At 52.2% G+C, this 24763-nt stretch overlaps 1 protein-coding gene across 2 annotated transcripts; it reads left to right on the forward strand.

The window, feature by feature from the left end:
* The first annotated feature begins 1951 nt into the window (after positions 1-1951).
* Positions 1952-21210, forward strand: ZP3 (zona pellucida glycoprotein 3). Of its 2 annotated transcripts, XM_012449021.2 has the most exons (9): positions 1960-2038; positions 2195-2429; positions 6687-6805; positions 9899-10002; positions 10591-10768; positions 11171-11288; positions 18761-18852; positions 18989-19125; positions 20984-21210. In XM_012449021.2, the coding sequence occupies exons 1-9, from the start codon at positions 1977-1979 to the stop codon at positions 21196-21198; spliced, it is 1260 nt and encodes a 419-aa protein (XP_012304444.1). In that variant the 5' UTR covers positions 1960-1976; the 3' UTR covers positions 21199-21210. The 2 variants fall into 2 exon arrangements, with proteins under 2 accessions (XP_012304443.1, XP_012304444.1); XM_012449020.2 differs by having other exon boundaries at positions 1952-2429.
* Positions 21211-24763: the final 3553 nt, after the last annotated feature.

The following is a 24763-nucleotide window of genomic DNA, read 5'->3' on the forward strand; positions in this document are numbered from 1 at the left end:
AAAAAAAAAAAAAAAAAAGAGCTGGGCGCGGTGGCTCATGCCTGTAATCCCAGCACTTTGGGAGGCCGAGGTGGGTGGATCACGAGGTCAAGAGATCGAGACGACCATCTTGATCAACATGGTGAAACCCCGTCTCTACTAAAAATACAAAAATTAGCTGGGCATGGTGGCGCGCGCCTGTAGTCCCAGCTACTCGGGAGGTTGAGACAGGAGAATTGCTTGAACCCAGGAGGCGGAGGTTGCGGTGAGCCGAGATCGAGCCATTGTACTCCTGCCTGGGTAACAAGAGCGAAACTCTGTCTCAAAAAAAAAAAAAAAAAAAAAGAATATGCTGGTTGGGGGTGAGCTGAAGCCAAGCCCCGCTTCTGCTGTCTCAGTATAAGTTCCTGGGGATTCACCAAGGAACAAAGAACCCCGTGCCCCTTCTACACCTCTCTTCACATAGCTGCCTTGGCCTGAACTGACCTCCCCTCCAGTCTCCCATAAAATAAGGCAGAGACCCATGAAATTCCTCCAGTCTCCTAATTGATACCACCTCCTTTTTCTCACACTTGGAATGAGCTCCTCATGTCTCGGATCCAATCCCCCGGACCCTTCAATCAAGGGCTTTCCCCTGTGTCCCCCACAGACCTGGGACAGCTCTCTTGCTGGGCTGCGAGCTTCCAACGGGCAGGGCCAGCAGGGAATTGGAGGGAAACTGTGATAAATTATGGCTCAGCAGGCAGCCAGCACACTCTTTGCAAACTTTAACGTAAATACACGTGGGGATTTCCAAGCTAAAAACTTTCACGTGGGCTGGGGCCGGCTCACACCTGTCATCCCAGCACTTTAGGAGGCCGAGGTGGGAGGATCACCTGAGGTCAGGACTTCGAGACCAGCCTGGCCAACTGTCGGGGGCCGGTGAGAGCGGCACGTCTGCCGGGGTCTCTTGGCCTGCAAGAGGGTCCCAATACCTGGAAGAGAGAGTGCGCGGAAGAAAAGAAAAGACAGGACAGCTGGAGTCTGGAGGGCTGGCCAGGCAGTTCCCAATTAGCAATGCCTAAAACCAGCAACTTTATTGTACACTGAGTTAGTATATACATCTTTTCCTACCTCATTTTACAGGAACATTCTTTGCCCCACCCTCATTTACATAAGCATTCTTAGTCCCATCTCAATTATCAGAACAGATGCCATTATCTTAATAAAGGGAAGAGAGAGCCATCCGGCTACAAGCTTAGGCAGCGAAAACACACAATGGGTACAATCAAGTCACACAATGGGTACAATCAAGTCACGCAGGTGGGTCTCATTATCAGGGTGAGGAAACCTATAGTTAAAATGTTAATGATCTATGCAAGTCATCAGAGAGGTGATAGACCCATTAACTTTGCAAATAGCAGTCACAGGAACAAGCATGGGACCCATCAATAGAGGGTAAACAAAGTCATAAAACTAGCCCAGAGCAGGTACTTCAAGAAACAATGCCTAGTAAAACCACACAGCCTTCACCCAGCCTTTAGGTCAGTGGACCAGAAATAGGCTTCTGCAAACTCAAACTTCTATTAAATCTCTCTTTCACTGGTCTCGACTGCCTCCAGGGGGTGGGAAACGTGTCTGGGCTCAAGCTCCATTATGGCGGGGACACTGAGTGGTCTCAACGCTGGAGCGATCCCCACAGCCAACATAGTGAAAACCTATCTCTACCAAAAATACGAAAGTTAGCCGGGCATGGTGGCATGCCCCTGTAATCCCAGCTACTCGGGAGGCTGAGGCAGGAGAATCGCTTGAACCTGCCTGGGAGGTTCAGTGGTTGCAGTGAACCAAGATCACACCACTGCACTCCAGCCTGGGCAACAGAGCAAGACTTGTCTCAAAAAAAAAAAAAAAAAATGTAACATGGGTACACGTGGGGATTTCCAAACTAAAAAATGCTGTGGTTAGGCTGGGGTGAGGGCTGAGGGTCTGCAGTTCTAACAAGCTCCCAGGTGTTACTGATGCTGCTGGATGGGGACTGCTTTCTACAACAAGGGCCCAGCTGGCTCGGGAAGGGAGGCAGGTGAGAGCTCAGGTGGCAGCAACCAGCATCCCCGGGTATAAGACGGCTGGTGGTGGCTGCTCGCTGCTCTGCAGACGCCATGGAGCTGAACTATGGGCTCTTCATCTGCCTCCTGCTCTGGGGTAGTACTGAGCTGTGCTATCCCCAACCCCTCAGGCTCTTGCAGGGTGGAGCCAGCCGCTCCGAGACCGCTGTGCAGCCCGTAGTGGTGGAGTGTCGGGAAGCCACCTTGGTGGTCACGGTCAGCAAAGACCTTTTTGGCACCAGGAAGCTTATCAGGGCTGTTGATCTCACCCTGGGCCCAGAGGGCTGTGAGCCCCTGGTCTCCACGGACACAGAGGATGTGGTCAGGTTTGAGGTTGGACTCCATGAGTGTGGTAACAGCATGCAGGTGAGAGACGCTGGGGAGCCCTGGCTTTGGTGGGAGGATTCGAGGCAGCCAGGGGTGGGGAGTGTGACCACAGAGTCGGGGGGAGGTGGGGTTGCGTGGACCCCTCTCACTTGTCAGTGGGGAGGTGGCACAGCTGAGGCCTGAAGCTGGGAGCTGAGGGAATGGGGCCTGGGGCAGCTCCTGCCTCTGATTGCTGAAATCGGTAGGTGGGGTGGAGCCAGAGGTGGCAGTACCCCTCGGGCTGGACCAAGCCACGCCACTCTGACTCAGGTGGGTTTGTGACACACACACAGGCATGCGTAATAGGACAGCCCTGTGGGGAGCCTAAGGGGCTAAGTTTCTAATGCTTGGGGTGTGTTCTGAAGAGACCCGAACTATTTATTAAGAACAACAAGTGGGCCGGGTGCTGTGGCTCATGCCTGTAATCCCAGCACTATGGGCGGCCAAGGCTGGAGGATCGCTTGAGGCCAGGAGTTTGAGGACAGCCTAGGCAACATAGCGAGACCCCTGTCTCTTAAGCTTTTTAAAAAATGAACTGGGGCCTGGTGTGGTGGCTTATGCCTGTAATTCGAGAACTTTGGGAGGTCACCTGAGGTCAGGAGTTCAAGACCAGCCTGACCAACATGGAGAAACCCTGTCTCTACTAAAAATACAAAATTAGGCAGACGTGGTGGTACATGCCTGTAATCCCAGCTACTTGGGAGGCTCAGGCAGGAGAATCGCTTGAACCCAGGGGGCAAAGGTTGCAGTGAGCCAAGAGTGTGCCACTGCAGTCCAGCCTGGGCAACAGAGCAAGACTCTGGTTCAAAAAACCAGAAAAACCCCCACAAAAACCCCCACAAAACCACACATAGATAAGTGGTATGGGGGGAGGAGTGTATCATAACCTTGGCGTTGAAGACCTTAAAAGCATCAGTGAGTCCCTGAGGACAGCTCCAAGGGGGAAGAGCTTAACGCAAGGCATGTGCAGGAAGAGACCAAGAAATCCAGGCCAGACCCCTCTCCCCCTAGCCAGTGGGGAAACAGGCTGCAAGGAGGGGCCTTATGGTAGGGCAGGGCTGGGCACACAGCTCCCCAGCTGAACCCTGAGCCCCAGGACCAAGCTCCTGTGGCCCCGTGAAGGGTCTGTCCTCTCCCGCCTTACGGGAATCTGGCTCCTGCTTACCTGGGCCTGGGCCCAGTAGCTTGGCTGGGATGGGGGCAAGTCCAGCCCCTGGAGCCCTCCAGCCAGAGCTCTGGTCTTAAGTGTGGTCTCCTGGCTCTCCTTGAGGACTTGGGGCCCTCATTTCCCTGGGGAGGGAGGCCAGAGAGCTGCAGGAGTTATTTGAGGAATGACTCTAGAGGCTCACAGATGTGTTAGATTCACCAAACCTGGGGAGCCAGGCGTGGTGGCTCATGCCTGTAATACAGCACTTTGGGATGCTGAGGAGGGAGAATCGCTTGAGTGCACGAGTTTAAGGTCAGCCTGGGGAACATAATGAGACTCCTTCTGTACAAAAAAAAAAAACCCCTAAGTTAATGGGGGTGTGGTGGTGCATGTCTGTAGTCTCAGCTACTTGGGAGGCTCAAGCAGGAGGATTGCTCAAGCCCATGAGCTGGAGGCTGCAGTGAGCTATGATTGCACCACTGCACTCCAGTCTGGGAGGCAGAGCAAGACCCTTTCTCTTATTTAAAAACCCCACCTGTGGCGCTTATAACAATACTGATGTCCAGGCTGCTAAAACAGGGTGTGGGAACAGCCATGAGTAATAAGGCTCTCTGGTGACTCCAATGAGGAGCAAAGCCTGCAAACTCCTTCCTCTGGTGTGGTGGTTCCCAATCCTACCCGATAAGAATCACCTGGGGCCAGGCTGGGCTTGGTGGCCACACTTATAATCCCAGCACTTTGGGAGGCCGAGGCAGGCAGATCACTCGAGGTCAGGAGTTCAAGACCAGCCTGACCAACATGGAGAAGCCCTGTCTCTACTAAAAATATAAAATTAGCCAGGCATGGTGGCACATGCCTGTAATCCCAGCTACTCGGAGGCTGAGGCAGGAGAATCGCTTGAACCTAGGAGGCAGAGGTTGTGGTGAGATGGCGCCGTTGCACTCCAGCCTGGGTAACAAGAGCGAAACTCTGTCTCAAAAAAAAAAAAAAAAAATCACCTGCAGCGCAGGCCAGCTCCCCAGTATACAGCCTGTGCAGTCCTGTAGGGCAGGTGCTTAGCTGAATGCTCTCCTGCCCTGAAATTGGTAACAACTTTTGAATGAGGCTCCATGAACTACACTACTGGTCCTGTCTGTGCTGGGGCACTTGCTAATAAGGTCTAGGACTGTTCCCTGAAGATCAAGTTAGTTGGGGCAGGGCCACTCAGCCACCTGGGCTCAAGCCATCCTCCCGCCTCAGCCTCCTGAGTAGCTGGGATGGACTACAGGCAGATGCCACCATGCCCAGACAAGTGATCTTTTGTAGAGCCTCACTGCAGCCTCCAACTCATTGGCTTAAGCAGTCCTCCCACTTCAGCCTCCCAAGTAGCTGAGACTCCAGGCATTTGTAACCACACCCCATTAATTTAGGTGTTTTTTTTTTTTTTTTTTGGAGGGGAGAAGGGGTCTATTATGTTGCCCAGGCTGGCCTTAAACTCCTGGACTCAAGCTATCCTCCCACCTCGGCCACCCAAAGTGCTGTAATTACAGGTGTGAGCCACGTGCCTGGCTCCCCAGGTGAATCTAACAAAAAGCTCTATTTCCCAGGCTGGTCTTGACTTCCCAGCCTCAAGCAATCCTCCCTCGCAAAGTGCTAGGATTACAAGTGTGAGTTACTTCACCCAGCCCTCAAGTAGCTTTTAAACAAGCTCCCTGAGATGAGAGGTGGGGATAATGAGTTTAAAATAGGTGGTTGGGGCTTGGGCAAGGTGGTTCACACCTGTAATCCCAGGACTTTGGGAGGCTGAGGTGGGTGGATCACCTGAAGTCAGGAGTTTGAGACCAGCCTGGCCAACAGGGTGAAAACCTCTATTAAAAAAAAAAAAAAACTGGCATGGTGACTCACACCTGTAATTCCAGCTACTTGGGAGGCTAAGGCAGAATTGCTTGAACCCGGGAGTCAGAAGTTGCAGTGAGCCGAATTTGTGCCACTGCACTCCAGCCTGGGTGACAGAACAAAGAAGCAAAAGAAAAGGAAGTGGTTAAGGTAGAGGTTTCCAATCCTGGCTCTACGCTAATCACCCGGAAAGGTAAAAATACTGATTCTTGTCAAGAATATCATACCTTCACTGGGGAGGGTCCTGAGTTACAATTTTCTAATTCTGTTAAAATCTTCAAACATAGGTCAGGCCCTGCCTTCTGCGGCCCTGTTGGATGATGCAAATTTCTCCAATAGCACTCACCTGTAGCCCTTCCTGCCTCAGGCAACCTCAACCAGTCTCCCCCACCTTCTATGAAATGGGTTTGGATAGGTTAGAAGCTGATAAGGGGTGTGTATGTGGGGTGTTTTTTTTTTTTTTTTAGATGGAGTCTTGCTCTGTCTCCAGGCTGGAGTGCAGTGGTGCGATCTCGGCTCACTGCAACCTCCACCTCACGGGTAGCTGGGACTACAGGCACACACCACTATGCCCAGCTAATTTTTGTATTTTTAGTAGAGACGGGTTTCACCATGTTGGCCGGGATGGTCTTGACCTCATGATCCACCCGCCTCAGCCTCCCAAAGTGCTGGGATTACAGGTGTGAGCCACCATGCCTGGGCAGAAGCTGATAAACGTTAACAGCTGGGTACTTCGTGGCTCCTTTCTGGGGGCTATCTTGGCCCTGGGCCTCTCCTGAAAAAGGAAACTTTGTGTACCCATTGGGGGGCATGGAGGGGGAGTGCCAGAAGGGAAGCAGTACCCTGATGCCTCTATTGCTTGGGCAGTACATGGTGTCAGCCACGTGGTCGATCCAGGCTGCCTGTGGTGGTGTCGTCAGCGTGTCAGAAGTGAAGACTCTGAGGTGCAAAGACAGTGCCTGTCCTGCCTCTCCTAACTGACCAGTGGCAGAGCCTGTGTTCTCTTTTGTAGAGACGGGGTCTTGCTATGTTGCCCTGGCTAGTCTCAAACTCCTGGCCTCAAGAAATCCTTAGCCTCCCAAAGGGCTGGGGTTACAGGCATAAGTGGCTGCACCTGGCCTTGACCCCATGGTCTTTCTGTCCCCTGTGGGCTGCCCTCGCTGTGTACTTATGTGTGGCCTGGGTGCACCGGGGCAGGTGATGCTGGTAGCACGAACCCCTCACCTTTCCTCCAGGTCACTGACGATGCCTTGGTGTACAGCACCTTCCTGCTCCACGACCCCCGCCCTGTGGGAAACCTGTCTATCGTGAGGACTAACCGCGCAGAGATTCCCATCGAGTGCCACTACCCCAGGTCAGTGTGGGACTGTCCGTCACGGCCCCTGCAGGCAAGCGGGTCAGCTGTGGGCGGCAGCTTGCAGCATGGCTATTTGAGCTATCCACGGAAGTGCTTGCAGCTGTAGCTAGTGCCCTGGGTGGGATTGGGGGTACTTCTGGGTCTAGTTTGAACCCCAGAAGAGTGTCAGGAGCCCAGCTGCAGCTGAGGGGAAGCTGCAGAGCTGCCCAGGCCTAGGGGTGGTATTGTGCCAGCCTGGGCCCTCTGAGGGGTTCAGAAATGCCCTTCCATTTCCACTGTGGCCAGGCACAGTGGCTCACATCTGTAATTTTGGAGGCTGAGGCAGGTAGATTACTTGAGGTCAGGAGTTTGAGACCAGCCTGGCCAACATGGCGAAACCAGTCTCTACTGAAAACACAGATATTAGCCAGGTGCCTGTAATCCCAGTTACTTGGGAGGCTGAGGCAGGAGAATTGCTTGAACCCAGAAGTCAAAGGCTGCAGTGAGCAGAGATCGTGCCACTGTACTCCAGCCTGGGCAACAAAGTGAGACTCCATCTCAAAAATAATAGCGCCAGGCTGGGCTGTGACCACCTCCTTTCTGTGGTCCTTAAGCCCCTGGCATTAGGCATGTCCCTGCGAACTCAGGCCCTGAGGTGGGAGGAGAGAGTAACTATGGCTCCCAAGGGCAACGCTGGTTCCTGTGCTGGCCTCAGCATGGGGTGCAGGGGCCTTTGTCCTTGCCCTTGAACCAGTCTGGGAGTGGGTATAAGAGGATGCGGCCAGGTGCGGCAGCTCACACCTGTGATACCAGCACTTCGGAAGGGTGAGGTGGGCAGATCACGAGGTCAGGAGTTCAAGACCAGCCTGCCCAACATGGTGAAACCCCATCTCTACTAAAAATACAAAAAAAAAAAAAAAGCCTGGTGTGGTAATGAGTGCCTGTAATCCCAGCTACTCGGAGCTGAGGCAGGAGAATCATTTGAACCCGGGAGGTGCAGATGTTGCAGTGAGCTGAGATCACACCACCACACTCCAGCCTGGGCAATAGCAAGATTCCATCTCAAAAAAAAAAAAAAAAAAACACTAGTGTGAAGTGGGTAGGGAGTTGATGGAAGAGGGGTCATGGTAGGGGTCATCCTAGGACAGAATCCTGGAGCAGGACCTTGAGGCTGAGTCAGCCTGGGCAGAGCCACCTGGGCACATCCCAGGAGAGGGCAGCACATCCCCTAGTAGGTGACATGCAGCCTGGGGCTGGAACCCAGGGACTGGAGTAATGAGGGAGCCAGACAGATGGGCTCACCAGCCTCACCACAGATGCCCTTCCTGGAGTGGATGAGGACCGAATCTCCATCCAGGGTCACCTGGTGGCTGGTGCAGAAGACAAGTGGGAGCTAGTGAGGACCAGCTGGGAGGCTGGAAAACTGGAATTTGATGAGGCCTGACCCGTGGTTGTAGGGACTGCAGAGGCTGACTTGGAGCTAAGAGCAACTGGAGGAGCTTGGGGTCTGTGGAGGAGCTCGGGGTCTATGTGGGTAGGGGAGAGGGGAGGAGGCAAGGGCAGGATGCTCAGCTGGCAGGAGGGATTGAAGCCCTCCTGTGACCATGGCAGTCCCCGACTTCAGAGCAGCTTTGTCTGGGCCTGACCTCTGAGGATGGTGGCTCACCTGGTCAGTTGGCTGCAGGAAGTGCTAGAGAAGCTGGTTGCGGGCTGGGATGCTTTAACCTGGCTCCAGATACCTGAAGTCTGGTTATCAATAGATGTATCCGTCACTTGGAGTAGCTTCTTCCAGACAGCCTTAACTGATTCCCCTTTCAAGCATCCTGTAGGGTACCGTGCAGGGTGTGCTATCAGACCCCAAACCTGAACCTCTAGAGCTAAAGTGTGTGTGTGTGGTGGTTTAAAAAAAAGTCTTGCTGGGCCTGGTGCAGTGGCTTACGCCTGTAATCCCAGCACTTTGGGAGGCCCAGTGGGCGGATCACCTGAGGTCAGGAGATCGAGACCATCCTGGCCAACATGGTGAAACTCCATCTCTACTAAGATACAAAAAAATTAGCCTGGTGTAGTTGTGTGTGCCTGCAATCCCAGCTAGTCAGGAGACTGAGATAGGAGAATCACTTAAACCTGGGAGGTGAAGGTTGTAGTGACCTGAGATTGCACCATCTCACTCCAGCCTGGGTGACAGAGCAAGACTCCATCTTTTTTTTTTTTTTTTTTTTTTTTTTTTTTTTTTTTTTGAGACGGAGTTTCGCTCTTGATACCCAGGCTGGAGCGCAATGGCGCGATCTCGGCTCACCGCAATCTCCGCCTCCTGGGTTCAGGCAATTCTCCTGCCTCAGCCTCCTGAGTAGCTGGGATTACAGGCACGCGCCACCGTGCCCAGCTAATTTTTTGTATTAGTAGAGACGGGGTTTCACCATGTTGACCAGGATGGTCTCGATCTCTTGACCTCGTGATCCACCCGCCTCGGCCTCCCAAAGTGCTGGGATTACAGGCTTGAGCCACCGCGCCCGGCCAAGACTCCATCTTAAAAAAAAAATCTTACTCTGTCACCTAGGCTGGAGTGCCATGGGCAGCATCATAGTTCACTGCAGCCTCGACTTTCTGGGCTCAAGCGATCCTCCCATCCCAGTCTCCTGAGTAGCTGGGACTACAGGCATGTACCACCACGCCCAGTTATGTTCTTCTTTTATAGAGATAGGGTCTCACTATGTTGCCCAGACTGCTCTCAAACCCCTGGCCTCAAGTAATCCTCCCATCTCCACCTCCCAAACTGCTGGGATTACAGGCATGAGCCACCGCACTCAAGTCCAGTGCTAAAGAAGGAGCTGAGTTCAGTCTAGACACCAAACTACTAAGTTCAGCTATCTGTCTTCAGCAGCCCAGATGGCCTCAATTAGGAAGGCTGGGCCACTCACAGGCGCAGAAGTTCAGGAGGGTTCAGGGGCAGCCTCAGGCTCCAGGTGTCTGTTGAGCCATCTTGCACTAGCTACCTGGCTGGGCCATGACTGAGGACCCTGCAGTGGGGTAACAGTGAGATACTCCCCATCAGTGAGGGCCGAGGTGGGTATGACCCGAGGCAGGTGTGCACAGCCGCTGTTCTTCTTTCAGGCGGGGCAATGTGAGCAGCCAGGCCATCCTGCCCACCTGGTTGCCCTTCAGGACCACGGTGTTCTCGGAGGAGAAGCTGACTTTCTCTCTGCGCCTGATGGAGGGTAAGAGAAGAGGGCTGGGTGGGGCAGCTGTGGAAGGCCCTGGGCAGTCTGGAGCCCCTGCCCTTGGCTGTTTCTTTATATTTTTTTGTGTGTTTTTTTGTTTGTTTTTTGAGATGGAATCTTGCTCTGACCTCCCAGGCTGGAGTGCAGTGGCGTGATCTTAGCTCACTGCAACCTTCACCTCCCGGGTTCAAACAATTCTCCTGCCTCTGCCTTCCAAGTAGCTGGGATTACAGATGTGTGCCACCAAACCCAGCTAACTTTTTCTTTTTCTTTTTTTTTTTTTTTTTTTTTTGACAGTCTCACTCTGTCACCCAGGCTGGAGTGTAGTGGCACGATCTCGGCTCACTGCAACCTCTGCCTCCCAGGTTCAAGCCATTCTCCTGCCTCAGCTTCCTGAGTAGCTGGGATTACAAGCGCCTGCTATGGCACCTGGCTAAGTTTTGTATTTTTAGTAAAGATGGGATTTCGCCATGTTGGCCAGGTTGGTCTTGAACTCCTGACCTCAGGTGATCCTCCCGCCTCAGCCTCCCAAAGTGCTGGGATTACAGGTGTGAACCACGGTGCCCAGCCGGCTGTGTCTTTCAGAGAACTGGAGCGCTGAGAAGAGGACCCCTACCTTCCACCTGGGAGATGCAGCCTACCTCCAGGCAGAAATCCACACTGGCAGCCACGTGCCACTGCGGCTGTTTGTGGACCAGTGTGTGGCCACGCCGACACCAGACCAGAATGCCTCCCCTTATCACACCATCGTGGACTTCCACGGGTGAGCACTGGGCTCCCTTCCTAGGGAACATTCCTAGCAATATGACCCTAGAGCCACCTGTTTGACTTTTTTTTGGTGGGGGAGATGGAGCCTCACTCCGTTGCCCTGGCTAGAATGCAGAGGCACGATCTTGACTCGCTGCAACCTCTGCCTCCCTGGTTCAAGTGAGTCTCCTGCCTCGGCCTCCTGAGTAGCTGGGACTACAGATACCCACCACCACACCTGGATAATCCTTTTATTTTTAGTAGAGATGGGGTTTCACCATGTTGGGCAGGCTGGTCTTGAACTCCTGGCCTCAAGTGATCTGCCCACCTCGGCCTCCCAAAGTGCTGGGATTACAGGCGTGAGCCACCACGCCTGGCCCACCTGTCTGGCTTTAACACCATTCTATTCTTTTCCAAGCTGTCTTGTCGACGGTCTCACTGATGCCTCTTCTGCATTCCAAGTTCCCAGACCCAGGCCAGATACACTCCAGTTCACGGTGGATGTGTTTCATTTTGCTAATGACTCCAGAAATATGGTAAGAGCTTAACAGCCTAGAAGATGGCCAAACTCTCAACTTTAATATCCTACTGAATGCAGTCACTCACTAGATCCTCCCCTTAAGCAAATGACTTAGACCTCTGTCCTGGAAACTCAACCTTGCAAGTAAAGCTGTGAGCTTTTAGTGAGGCCTTCAAGGGGAAGGATGGACAATATGAACCCTTAAGAGGTAGAAGGAGGATGGGCGCGGTGGCTCACACCTGTAATCCCAGCACTTTGGGAGGTCGAGGCGGGTGGATCACCTGAGGCCAGGAGTTCAAGACCAGTCTGGCCAATATGGTGAAACCCCATCTCTACTAAAAATACAAAAACTAGACAGGTGTGGTGGTGTGCGCCTATTAAGCCCAGCTGCTCAGGAGGCTGAGGCAGAAGAATTGCTTGAACCTGGGAGGTGGAGGTTGCAGTGAGCCGAGATCACGCCATTGCACTCCTGCCTGAGCGACGAGTAAGACTCCATCTCAAGAAAAAGGTAGAAAACCCGCTCAGGGTTGGGAAGAATCGGGGGTTCTAGAAGTGGAAGAAACTAGGAGGACAAAGACTGCATATGGTCAGGTGCACAGTGGCTCACACCTGTAATCCTAGCACTTTGGGAGGCTGAGGTGGGAGGTTTGCTTGAGCCCAGGCATTTGAGACCAGCCTGGGCAACATGGCAAGACCCTGTTTCTACACAAATATAAAAGTTAATTGGGCATGGCAGTATGCACCTGTAGTCCCTCCCAGCTATTTGGGAGGCTGAGGTGGGAGGATATAGTAAGCTCTGATTGTACCACTGTACTCCAGCCTGGGTGACAGAGAGATCTTGTCTCAAAAGGACCCAAGACATAAAGCTGACAGGTCAAATAAGATCACTTACTGGGCCTGGTGACCAGGTTGCTAGCCTTGTCCTTGCCAAGGATTCAGCAGGGCTGGAACCCAGGCGATGATGGGTTGAATAAGAATTGACAAGACTCGGCTGGGCGCGGTGGCTCACGCCTGTAATCGCAGCACTTTGGGAGGCCGAGGCGGGTGGATCACGAGGTCAAGAGATCGAGACCATCCTGGTCAACATGGTGAAACCCCGTCTCTACTAAAAATACAAAAAACTAGCTGGGCATGGTGGCGCGTGCCTGTAATCCCAGCTACTCAGGAGGCTGAGGCAGGAAGAATTGCCCTGAACCCAGGAGGCGGAGGTTGCGGTGAGCCGAGATCACGCCATTGCACTCCAGCCTGGGTAACAAGAGCAAAACTCCGTCTCAAAAAAAAAAATAGAATTGACAAGACTCGGGTGTCACCTGGGTGCAGTGGCTCATACCTGTAATCCCAGCACTTTGGGATGCTGAGGTGGGCAGATCACTTGAGGCCAGGAGTTTGAGACCAGCCTGGCTGACATGGTAAAAACCCAAGTCTACTAAAATTACAAAAACAGCTGGGTGTGGTGGTGGGTGTCTGTAATCCCAGCTACCCGGGAGACTAAGGCAAGAGAATTGCTTGAACTTGGGAGGCAGAGGTTGCAGTGAGCTGAGATTGTGCCACTGCACCTCCAGCCTGAGTGACAGAGTGAGACACCATCTCAAAAAAAAAAAAAAAGCAGGTGTCAGCCTTCCTGGAGGCTTTCTCCAGGGGCAAAGAAAGCAGATATGAACTTCCTAGCCAGGGTGCCTCTTGAACTTGATCATAGGCTGGGCTGGTGATTCTGAAGGCAGCATCCTCACCTGGAAGGCTTGTTGATACTGATGATGGGACCCAACCCAGGGTTTGATTCAGGTGGTCAAGTGTGAGGCCTAGAATCTGCATTCCTGAGTGTTGGTTCTGCCAGTCTGGGGCCTCCCCTAGGGAACCTAAACTAGAAATTGTGGTGGGGCGCAGTGGCTCAAGCCTGTAATCCCAGCACTTGGGGAGGCCAAGGTGGGCGAATCACGAGGTCAGGAGATCGAGACCAGCCTGGCCAACGTGGTGAAACCCCATCTCTACTAAAAATACAAAACTTAGCTGGGCGTGGTGGTGCACGCCTATAATCCCAGCTACTCGGGAGGCTGAGGCGGGAGAATGGCTTGAACGAGGGAGTTGGAGGTTGTGGTGAGCCAAGTTAGTGCAACTACATTCCAGCCTGGCAACAAGAGGGAAACACTGTCTCAGGGAAAAAAAAGTTCAAAGGGGCTGGGCGCGGTGGCTCACGCCTGTAATCCCAGCACTTTGGGAGGCCGAGGCAGGTGGATCACGAGGTCAAGAGATTAAGACCATCCTGGTCAACATGGTGAAACCCCGTCTCTACTAAAAATACAAAAAATTAGCTGGGAATGGTGGCACATGCCTATAATCCCAGCTACTCAGGAGGCTGAGGCAGGAGAATTGCCTGAACCCAGGAGGCGGAGGTTGCGGTGAGCGGAGATTGCGCCATTGCACTCCAGCCTGGGTAACAAGAGCGAAACTCCGTCTCAAAAAAAAAAAAAAAAAAAAAAAAATTCAAGTTTACCCCAGGAAGGAAGAAGGAAGGAATGCAGGTGTGAACTGCCTCTGATGGCTGAGGCAGGAAGTACAGGTGGAAGGACCGGCTTCTAGCCAGGAAGTACTGGTAGGTTGTTAGAAATATAAATCAATTTGTGGGTCTTCTGCCCTTTGTGGAAAGTGTCTCCCTATGCCCAGTCTGCAGTGCAGTGGCAGAATCATGGCTCATTGCAACCTCAACCTCCTGGGCCCAAGCCATCCTCCCACCTCGGCCTCCTGAGTAGCTGGGATGAGCTACAGCTTAAGTGTCACCATGCCCACCTAAGTTAGCTTTTTGTGGAGTTGGGGTCTAGCGCTGTTGACCAGACTGGTCCTGAGCTCCTGGCCTCAAACAATCCTCCTCCCTCAGCTTCCCAAAGTGTTGGAATTATAGGCATAAGTCACAGCCCTCAAGTAGCTTCTATTTTTTGAGACAGTCTCATTCTGTCGCACCCAGGCTGGAGTCCAGTAGCATGATCTCTGCTCACTGCAACCTCTGCCTCCTGGGTTCATGCGATTCTTCTGCCTCAGTCTCCCAAGTAGCTGGGAGTACAGGCACCCTGACTATACCCAGCTAATTTCTTGTATTTTTAGTAGAGACAAGGTTTCACCATGTTGCCCAGGCCGGTCTCAAACTCCTGGCCTCAGGTGATACACCTGCTCAGCCTTCCAAAGTGCTGGGATTACAGGTGTGAGCCACTGCCCAGCCTCAAGTAGCTTTTAAACAAGCTCGCTGAGATGAGAGGTGGGGATGTGAGTTTAGAATAGGTGGTTAGGAAGTGATTAGGGGTTTCCAACACTGGCTCTATACTAATCTGGAAAGATGGTAAAACTGCCTGTAGAGAATCTCACACCTTCACTCTATCAGGGTAGGGCCTGGTGTCATATTTTTGTAACATTCTATTAGCAAAATCTTCATAGGTGTTTGCTGTGAAACTCCACCAACTCTGATGTGCATATTTTTCTAGGTTCTACCACCAGCTTTTTTTTCTGAGAGGGTCTCACTCAGTCACCTAGTCTGGAGTGCAGTGGCACAATCTTGGCTCACTGCAACTTCTGTCTCCCAGGCTCCAGCGATTCTCCTGCCTCAGCCTCCCGAGTAGTTAAGATTCTAGGCATGTGTCACCACTGCCTGCCCCGTTTTTGTATTTTAAGTAGAGACGGTCTCACCATATTGGCCACGTTGGTCTCGAATTCCCGACCTCAAATGATCCACCTGCCTCAGCTTCCCAAAGTGCTGGGATTACAGGCATAAGCCATCATACCCAGCCTACCACTAGCATTTTACTATCCTCCATCTACTGATCTACCTTATTCTACTTGGAAATGTATCAGAAGCCACTGAAACTCCCAGGTGATTCTAATACACAGCCAGGCTTGCAAACCTCTGAAGCAGAGGCTCATGTCAGGTGGCATTAAGGGACAAAGTGTAAATTTACCAAAGATCACATCGATGCCACTTTACCACCTCCAGCAGCTGCCTTGTGGGAAGAGAAAGATCAGCACAGATCAGTAGGGCAGCAAGAGGGATTAGAATCTATACTGATGAGATGGCCTGAAGCTCTCCATGGTGGAGCCTGCTTGAATGGGGCTGTGGATAAAGGAGGGTGCAGTTGGGAAAAGAGTCCTGGTCCTTGGATCAGTGACCTATAGCTCCTTAGGGGAGAGGATCCTGGTTGTAGGAGGAAGTCGAGATTGACCTCAGATGTGGCTCATTTGGGAGGAAGATGGGGAGAAAGTTTCACGCAGGAATTAGCAGTCAGCAGGGGTATAGACTGAGCTGGTTTCTCAATCTCCAGGGGTTCAGGGATGACACCAGAGAACAGTGGCATGTATGTGTTCGGTTTTTTTCTTTTGAGATGGAGTCTCACTCTGTCACTCAGGCTAGAGTACAGTGGTGCGATCTTGGCTCACTGCAACCTCCGCCTCCCGGGTTCAAGCGATTCTCCTGCCTCAGCCTCCCGAGTAGCTAGGATTACAGGTACCCTTCATCATGGCCAGCTAATTTTTATTTTATGTTTTTAGTAGGGACAGGGTTTCACCAGGTTGGCCAGGCTGGTCTCGAACTCCTGACCTCAGGTGATCCACCTGCTTCGGCCTCCCAAAGTTCTGGGATTACAGGTGTGAGCCACAGAGCCTGGCCGAGACCCTGCTTCTAAGAGGCTATTATAGGGGAACTACCCCGGGATCTTAGACTCCAGATAGCACCAGAAAAATGTACTAGGAAGAAGCAAAAGATGAAAGCACATTTCCTCTGTGGAATAGATGATGGGGCCTTGGAAACCTCTTTCTTGCAGGGCAGGTGGCTACAACTGTCAGCCAGAGAACTGCTAAAATCCTGGCTTGTTTCTAAAAGTCTGAATTTAACGTGGTTTCAAGTTTCCCTGCTGGTGCGCTCGGCCACTAGGTGGTGATCGAGGCTTGTGGCTCTGAGGCTTCTGCTAGAAGGTGGCAGAATTCCCATGTTCTGCCCGAGGTTGAGCAGGGGGAAATTGAAGCCCTGCCTGGAATATGAAGGGAAACTGACCTGGGGATGGGCCAGGGCTCAGTGTAGCCCTGGCTCTGTCAAAATGGCCCCTAGCCCCAGCGGCAAGATGGAATGTCAGCTTTAAGAATAGAAGGCTTTGGTGGCCGGGCGAGAAGGCTGAGGTAGGCGGATCACCTGAAGTCAGGAGTTCGAGACCAGCCTGGCCAACGCTTTTAGTCTCTACCAAAAACATAAAAATTAGCTGGGTGTGTTGGTGCATGCCTGTAATCCTAGCTACTCGGGAGGCCGAGGCAGGAGAATTGCTTGAACTGGAGAGACGGAGGCTGCAGTGAGCTGAGATCATGCCATTGTACTCCAGACTGGGCAATAAGAGCAAAACTCTGTCTCAAAAAAAGAAATTAGAATGCTTGGCTGGGTGCGGTGGTTCATGCCTATAATCCCAGCACTTTGGGAGGCTGAGGTGGGTGGATCACTTGAGGCTAGGAGTTCAAGACCAGCCTGGCTAATATGGTAAAACTCCATCTCTACTACAAATACAAAAACTAGCCTAGCATGGTGGTATATGCCTGTAATCTTATCTACTCAGGAGGCTAAGGCAGGAGAATCTCCTGAACCCAGGAGGTGGAGGCTGCAGTGAACCAAGATTACATCACTCCAGCCTGGGCTACAGAGCAAGACTCCATCCTCCCCCACAAAAAAAAGGGGTGGCAGCTTACAGGGCACTTGACCCCTCTGGGTAGGGGGTCCTTCAGCTCCCAGTAGGAGCTCGTATTAGTTTCTTTCATTACTTGTCTAATGAGGGTGGATAAGCGACACTTTCCAGAGGTCAGGACTGTCAGGGTATCAGCCTGGTGAGTCTTCTGGTCATCATATCACTTACAGGTAAAGGAAGATTAACCTAGGCTAGACTAAGCCCAGGGAAACTTGCCCAAGGAGTAAGCCATAAAACTTTTTGTTTTATTTTTTTGAGACAGAGTCTTGCCCTGTCGCCCAGGCTGGAGTTCAGTGGCACGATCTCGGCTCACCGCAACCTCCACCTCCCAGGTTCCAGCAATTCTGCCTCAGTATCCCGAGTAGCTGGGATTACAGGCACGTACCACCACACTTGGCTAATTTTTGTGTTCTTAGCAGAGATGGGGTTTCACCATGTTGGCCAGACTGGTCTCAAACTCCTGACCTCGTGGTCCACCCACCTCAGTCTCCCGAAGTGCTGGGATTACAGGTGTGAGCCTCCACACCCGGCCCATAAAACTTTTAAGTCTGAAATGGAGACTCCATAGGAATAAGTCTAAAAAGTGTGTGCCCAAGGAGCTCAGGTCACAGAAACAACTTGCTCTTGCCTTAGCTGGCAATACAGTGACTACATCCCTGAGAAAAGTAGTTTGTCAACTAGTCAAGTGGCGGCTGGCAGTGTCAGCAGCCCAGCTAATGCAGGCTAGTAAGGTGTACCCACCCACACGGTCACCTGGGGGTAGGTGCAGGGGTTTAGCAATTCTGAGTTAAGCTCAGGATTGGCCGGGCACTAGTAGCTCACACCTGTAATCCCAGTACTTTGGGAGGCTGACGCAGGCAGATCACTTGAGCCTAGGAGTTCGAGACCAGCCTGGGCAACGTAGTATAACCTTGTCTCTGGAAAAAATCCAAAATTAGCCAGGTGTGGTTGGATGTGCCCATAATCCCAGCTGCTCGAGACGCTGAGGTGGGAGATCCCTTGAGCCCAGGAGATCAAGGCTATAGTGAGTCGTGATCACACCACTGTACTCCAGCCTAGGTGACAGACCCTGTCTCAAAAGCCCAAGGTCAGGCATGTTCATTGATTGGGTAAGTTTGGGAAAGATTAGGGGAATGATAAATGATGGATTCCAGTCTAGAATTACTTGTTCTAACTTCGGGCAAGTGAACGTTTAGACCCTATAGGAGATGAGGCTTTTCCTTCCCTGTCTTTATTTTAGTTTTTTTTTTTTGTTTTCTGTTTTTTTTTTTTTTAAAGACAGGGTTTCACCATGTTGGTCAGACTGGTCTTGAACTCCCAACTTCAGGTGATCCGCCCGCCTTGGCCTCCAAAGTGCTTGGATTACAGGCGTGAGCCACCACACCCAGCCTATTTTAGTTTTTGAGACAGTCTTACTCTGTCACCCAGGCTGGAGTGCAGTGGCATGATCTTGGCTCTCTGAAACCTCCACCTCCCAGGTTCCAGCTCTTCTCCTGCCTCAGCCTCCCAAGTAACTGGGACTATAGGGGTGCACCACCACACCCGGCTAAGTTTCGTATCTTTAGTAGAGACAGGTTTCATCATGTTGGCCAGGCTGGTCTCGAACTCCTGATCTCAGGTGACCCGTCTGCCTTGGCCTCCCAAAGCACTGGGATTATTGGTATGTGCCACTGCACCTGGCCCCTTCTCCTTTTTTAAAGGGTTTAAGGGTTCTATGAGAACTGGCATGTTAAACTCCCTGGCATAGCCTGGAACTCAGCCTGGAAATGGCTGTTATTTCTTGCAGATATACATCACCTGCCACCTGAAGGTCACCCTAGCTGAGCAGGACCCAGATGAACTGAACAAAGCTTGTTCCTTCAGCAAGCCTTCCAACAGGTGAGGAGGCCAGGTGCTCCATGACTGGGGTAGAAACTGAATCTGCTACCCACCTCCCACTTCTATTTCCCCCAGTATATTAGCAAACTGCTTCCTGCAGAGAACGAAAACCTAAGCTGCTTGTCTTTCCTCTCAGCTGGTTCCCAGTGGAAGGCCCGGCTGACATCTGCCAGTGCTGTAGCAAGGGTGACTGTGGCACTCCAAGCCATGCCAGGAGGCAGCCCCATGTCGTGAGCCTGGGGTCCAGTTCGTCTGCCCGCAACCGCAGGCATGGTATGTTGTGGGATGGCCAAGAGGCTGTTCGTTGCCCTCTCCTCAGTTGAGGGTACCTGCTGTCATTTCAGGGTGATGGTCTTTTCCCTTGTCCCTCATTTATTTTTTTGAGATGGAGTCTAACTCTGTCGCCCAGGCTGGAGTGCAATGGCACGATTTCAGCTCACCACAACCTCTGCCTCCCAGGTTCAAGTGATTCTCCTGCCTCAGCCTCCTGAGTAGTTGGGATCACAGGCGTGTACCACCATGTCCAGCTAATTTTGTATTTTTAATAGAGATGGGATTTCTCCATGTTGGTCAGGCTGGTCTCGAACTCCTGACCTCAGGTGATCCACCCACCTCACCCACCCAAAGTGCTGGGATTACAGGCCTGAGCCGCCACACCTGGTGCCTTGTCTCCCATTAAACTGTTTATTTCTTAGGGAAAGGTAGCCGCAGGTATAACCCAAATCTTGGGGCTAAGCAGGAGGGGCTCTTAGCCCCCACCCCAGTGGCAGCCAGGGTAGCTCTGCTGTCATCCTAGGCTCCTACTGAGGCATAATCGGGCATGTAGGGAAAATATCACAGCTGTAGTCTGTGTTATGTAGTCTGAAAATGTTCCAGCTGTAGTCTGGCTGGAACAGTAGGTCATGCCTATAATCCATGCACTTGGGGAGTCTGAGTGGGGAAATTGCTTGAGCCCAGGAGCATAGCAAGACCCTCTCTCAACAAAAAAGACAACGTACTAGGGAATCCCTCCTGGGTGACCTACATTCTCTGTATGAGAAAGCTGTCCTTTTTATTTTAATCTTTTGGAGATAGTCGCACTCTGCTGCCCAGGCTGAGGCTCTTGGCTCACGGAAACCTCTGACTCCCGGGTTCAAGCTATTCTCTTGCCTCAACCTCCCAAGTAGATGGGACTACAGGCATGTGTCACCATACCCAGCTACTTTTTGTATTTTTAGTAGAGATGGGGTTTCACCATGTTGGCCAGGCTGGTCTTGAACTCCTGACCTCAAGTGATCTGCCCGCCCCAGCTTCCCAAAGTGCTAGGATTACAGGCATGAGCCACCATGTCTGACCAAGAAAGCTGTCTTTTTTTTTTTTTTTTTTTTTTTGAGATGGAGTTTCGCTCTCGTTACCCAGGCTGGAGTGCAATGGCACGATCTCGGCTCACCGCAACCTCCGCCTCCTGGGTTTAGGCAATTCTCCTGCCTCAGCCTCCTAAATAGCTGGGATTACAGGCACGCGCCACCATGCCCAGCTAATTTTTTGTATTTTTAGTAGAGATGGGGTTTCACCATGTTGACCAGGATGTTCTCGATCTCTTGACCTCGTGATCCACCCGCCTCGGCCTCCCAAAGTGGTGGGATTACAGGCATGAGCCACTGCACCTGGAGAAAGCTGTCTTTTTTTTTTTTTCTTTCTTTGAGATGGAGTCTCACTCTTTTTGCCCAGGCTGGACTGCAATGGTATAATCTCAGCTCACTGCAACCTCTGCCTCCTGGGTTCAAGTGATTCTCTTGCCTCAGCCTCCCAAGTAGCTGGGATTACAGGTGCATGCCACCAGGCCCAGCTAATTTTGTAATTTTAGTAGAGACAGGGTTTCACCCTGTTGGTCAGACTGGTCTCGAACTCCCAACCTCAGGTGATCTGCCCGCCTCGACCTCCCAAAGTGCTGGGATTATGGGTGTGAGCCACCGCACCCGGCCGAGAAAGCTGTCTCTTTTTTTTTTTTTTTGGTCTATAAACTCTTTCTTCCTTAACCCACACAAAGACAACATACTAGCTCAGCCCACTAAGGCAGAATAAAACCTACATTGCAATTCCTGGTTAGAGACTTAGTCCCGAAGATGACCCTCAGGTGTTCTCCTTCCAGTGACAGAAGAAGCAGACGTCACTGTGGGGCCGCTGATCTTCCTGGACAGGACTGGTGACCACAAAATGGAGCAGTGGGCCTTGCCAGCTGACACCTCCTTGCTGCTGCTGGGCACAGGCCTGGCTGTGGTGGCGTTCCTGACTCTGACTGCTGTTATCCTGGTTCTCACCAGGAGATGTCGCACTGCCTCCCACCCTGTGTCTGCTTCCCAATAAAAGAAGAAAGCAGTATCTGCTCGTGGTGTGGTGTCTAGACGGAAGGTCAGAATTAGTACTGACTGTTAGGGTAGGGAAGACTGTATACCAGCCCCATGTGCTCACATAGCACAGTCCAGCACCCACTACTGTGCCTCTAGTGTAAACGGGGGGGCAGGGCTCATGTCTTTGGGGACAACTATAATCTATCACCTCCATGGAAACCAACATGAAAACTTTTTTTTTAGACGGAGTCTCACTCTGTTGCCAGGCTGGAGTGTGGTGGTGCGATCTCAGCTCACTGTAACCTCCACCTCCCGGGTTCAAGCAATTGTCCTGCCTCAGCCTCCCAAGTAGCTGGGACTATAGGCGTGTGCTACCACGCCCAGCTAATTTTTGTATTTTTAGTAGAGATGGGGTTTTGCCATGTTGGCCAGAATGGTCTCCATCTCCTGACCTCATGATCTGCTGACCTCAGCCTCCCAAAGGGCTGGGATTACAGGCGTGAGCCACCGCGCCCAGCTGGAAACTCTTGGATGAAGGTCAGGCTGAGTGGACCCACCCTACTTCTAAGCTAGAAAAGAATCTTGCATCTCTGGTCCTCATGGATCTGCCTCTAGACGTGGGCATGGGGAGGAGAGCACTTCCAGACCCACTTCTCCAAGGGAAGCAGGCAGCAAAATCTGTCCTGATGCTAGAGGACAGGAGGCCAGCTGTGATTGGGCCCTCCCAGTAGGGCAGTGATGTGAGCTCTGCTGCTGTCTGCTCTTACCTGTCACCTTGGGCTGGAAGCTATGCTTGGGGTATGTTGGTATGGACTTGACCTGGCCCAAGGCAGGGGCTCTGAGGTGGGGACTTGTGCTTTGGGGGTAGGAGGGCTGAGGACCTGCTTTTGGTTTTGGGTTTGTTTTGTCTTTTCTTCAAGATGGAGTTTCACTCATGTTGCCCAAGCTGGAGTGCAATGGTGCTATCTTGGCTCACCACAACCTCCGCCTCCCAGGTTTAAGCAATTCTCCTGCCTCAGCCGCCCAAGTAGCTGGGACTACAGGTGCACACCACCATGCCCAGCTAATTTTTTTTGTATTTTTAGTAGAGATGGGGTTTCACCATGTTGACCAGGATGGTCTTGATCTCTTGACCTCGTGATCCACCCGCCTCGGCCTTCCAAAGTGCTGGGATTATAGGCGTGAGCCACCGCGCCCGGCCTGTTGTATTTTTAGTAGAGATGGGGTTTCTCCATGTTGATCAGGCTGGTCTCAAACTCCCGACCTCAGGTGATCTGCCTGCCTTGGCCTCCCAAAGCGCTGGGATTACAAGCGTGAGCCACCACACCCAGCCTTGTTTCTTTTGAGAGGGAAGGGTCTGACTCTGTTGCCCAGGCTGGAGTGCAGTAGTACAATCATAGCTCACTGCAATCTGGAACTCCTTGTCTCCAGCAATCCTCCTGCCTGAGCCTCCTGAGTAGCTGGGACTACAGGCATGAGTCACCATGTCCAACTTATTGTATTTTTGGTAGAAACTGGTTCTTGCTAGGTTGCCCAAGCTGGCCTCAAACTCCTGGCCTCAAGTGATCCCCTCCCTTTGGCCCCCAGAAGCACTGGATGATAGACCTGAGGGCTTACTGCCACTGAGGGGAGCTGCTTCTCAAACTCCCCTGATCTTTGTCATTCTCCCTAAATAGGCTGCTTCCCTCCCCCAGGTTTTGGCCACAGCCCCTAGGCATACTTACTAAGGGGATGGTGCCCCAAGGGGTTACCCAGGGAGCTTGTGCCCCCTTCTCTAGGGAAGGCGTTCATGTTACTTCTGAGGGATGTGAAGCCTCCCCCAGTAGCTGGCTCCAGCCATGCCCCAAACTCGAGCCATTGTCACTGGGAGAAGTTCACGTTCTCTGCAGCCTCCAAGCCTGGCTGGCTACCTTCTGTGAGCCTGGGCAATGTGGGGGTGGTGCCTACTGAGCAGGATTAGGCATAAAATGATCCAAGCTGGAAGATGCTCAGGTGCGACTGGCATGGTGCTTTTCTCTGGCCTGGTGTCTGGCTGAGAGCAGGGGCTCCTGTGTGTTGACTCGGGTATAGACAGATGTCTAGACCGCATTCAGAGCAAGATTTTGGAAGCTTTTGACCTGAGAAAAGGAAGGCCTTTGAGACTCCAAGTGTGGTCTGTGAACATGGGTTTCACCTGAGATTTTGTTGGAAATGGATCATTTAAAGCCCCATCCTGGGCCTGGCACAGTGGCTCACGCTTGGAATCCCAGCACTTTGGGAGGCCGAGGCAGGTGGATCACCTGAGGATGGGAGTTCAAGACCAGCTTGGTGACCATGGTGAAACCCTATCTCTACTAAAAATATAAAAATTTGGCTGGGCGTGGTCGTGGGTGCCTGTAATCCCAGCTACTCGGGAGATTGAGGCAGGAGAATTGCTTGAACCCAGGAGGCAGTGGTTGCAGGGGGCTGAGATCTCGTCACTGCACTCCAGCCTGGGCGACAGAACAAAACAATCTCAAAAAAAAAAAAAAAAATCCCTAGGTGATTTGGGTGGTTAAGGGCCCTGAGCCAGGGGACTTGGCACAAAAGGATAGTTCTGAGTGAGCCACTCTCGGCCCAAGCACGTTGGGGTGTGATCTATAGGGGAGTAACAGGCTGGGGCTCAAAAAAGGCCACATACGGTGGGTCAGGCCTGTAATGCCAGCACTTTGGGAGGTCAAAGTGGGAGGATGGCTTGAGCAACATCTCAAAAAATAAACCCACCCCCAAAGTGTTGGTTCCCACAGGCTTTCCGATGCAATAGGAGGTTTCTGGAAACTTTAGGGAAACAGGAGGCTTAAGCAATGGAGTCAAGACAACCCTCGGTGGCTTCTCACTACCTTTCATTTCCAGTCTACCTCCCCTAAGAGGCAGGAAGGCCGGGCCCTCTGACATTGCTGCTGGAGGCTGTCATTGCTGCAAGGGGCCAGGGAAGCTCTCCTGCTGAGGCCCATCTGGAGCTGGCGGGGAGCTGACATTCAGGGTCACATCCTAGTCATGATTCCTCCCCTCCTCTGACACAGCCACTTCCTCTTTCTGCTGAGGACAGAAGCTGAATGAAGGACAAACTCTCAGAATGATGCAACCCCATAGAACTTGAGTGCAAGGAAGAGGTGGGTGTTCATTGCAGGAACAGTTGCCCAGTGTGTCCTGGCTCAGAGAACAGCTCCAACAACACATGTTGGATACCAAGTGTGCCACGAAGACCAGTCCTCACTATAACCCCAATGGAAAGGACTTCCCCATCTGAACAGAAGATGGCGGGAAGTAAACAGATTGTCAGGGGTAGAAGTGGCCGTCGGACCCCAAGCCTGGAGCATTTTGCCAGAGTCCTCTTGCGTGAGCCACAATGCCACCAAGTGCTGTACTCATTCCCCCAAGCAATCATGTCATCCCCTATTTATAGATGAAGTCACCTGCTAAGCTAGAAGTGGCGGGAAGAAGCCAGGTGTGATTCGTGGCTGTTTGGGAGGCTGAGGCAGGAGGAACGCTTGAGCCGAGATCGTGCCACTGCACTCCAGCCTGGGTGACAGAGCAAGACCATCTAAAAACAAACACACAGC

Source organism: Aotus nancymaae, unplaced genomic scaffold (assembly GCF_030222135.1).
Source record: "Aotus nancymaae isolate 86718 unplaced genomic scaffold, 86718_ANA_hifiasm-v0.15.2.pri h1tg000012l, whole genome shotgun sequence".
Lineage (NCBI taxonomy): Eukaryota > Metazoa > Chordata > Mammalia > Primates > Aotidae > Aotus > Aotus nancymaae.

Bases quoted from the DNA above. Each gene is read 5' to 3' on its own strand.
- ZP3 (XM_012449020.2), top strand. From the start codon at position 2,118: ATGGAGCTGAACTATGGGCTCTTCATCTGCCTCCTGCTCTGGGGTAGT. The intron at 10,003-10,590 runs GTAAGAGAAGAG...TGTGTCTTTCAG, and splicing joins CTCTCTGCGCCTGATGGAGG to AGAACTGGAGCGCTGAGAAG. The intron at 19,126-20,983 runs GTATGTTGTGGG...TTCTCCTTCCAG, and splicing joins TGCCCGCAACCGCAGGCATG to TGACAGAAGAAGCAGACGTC.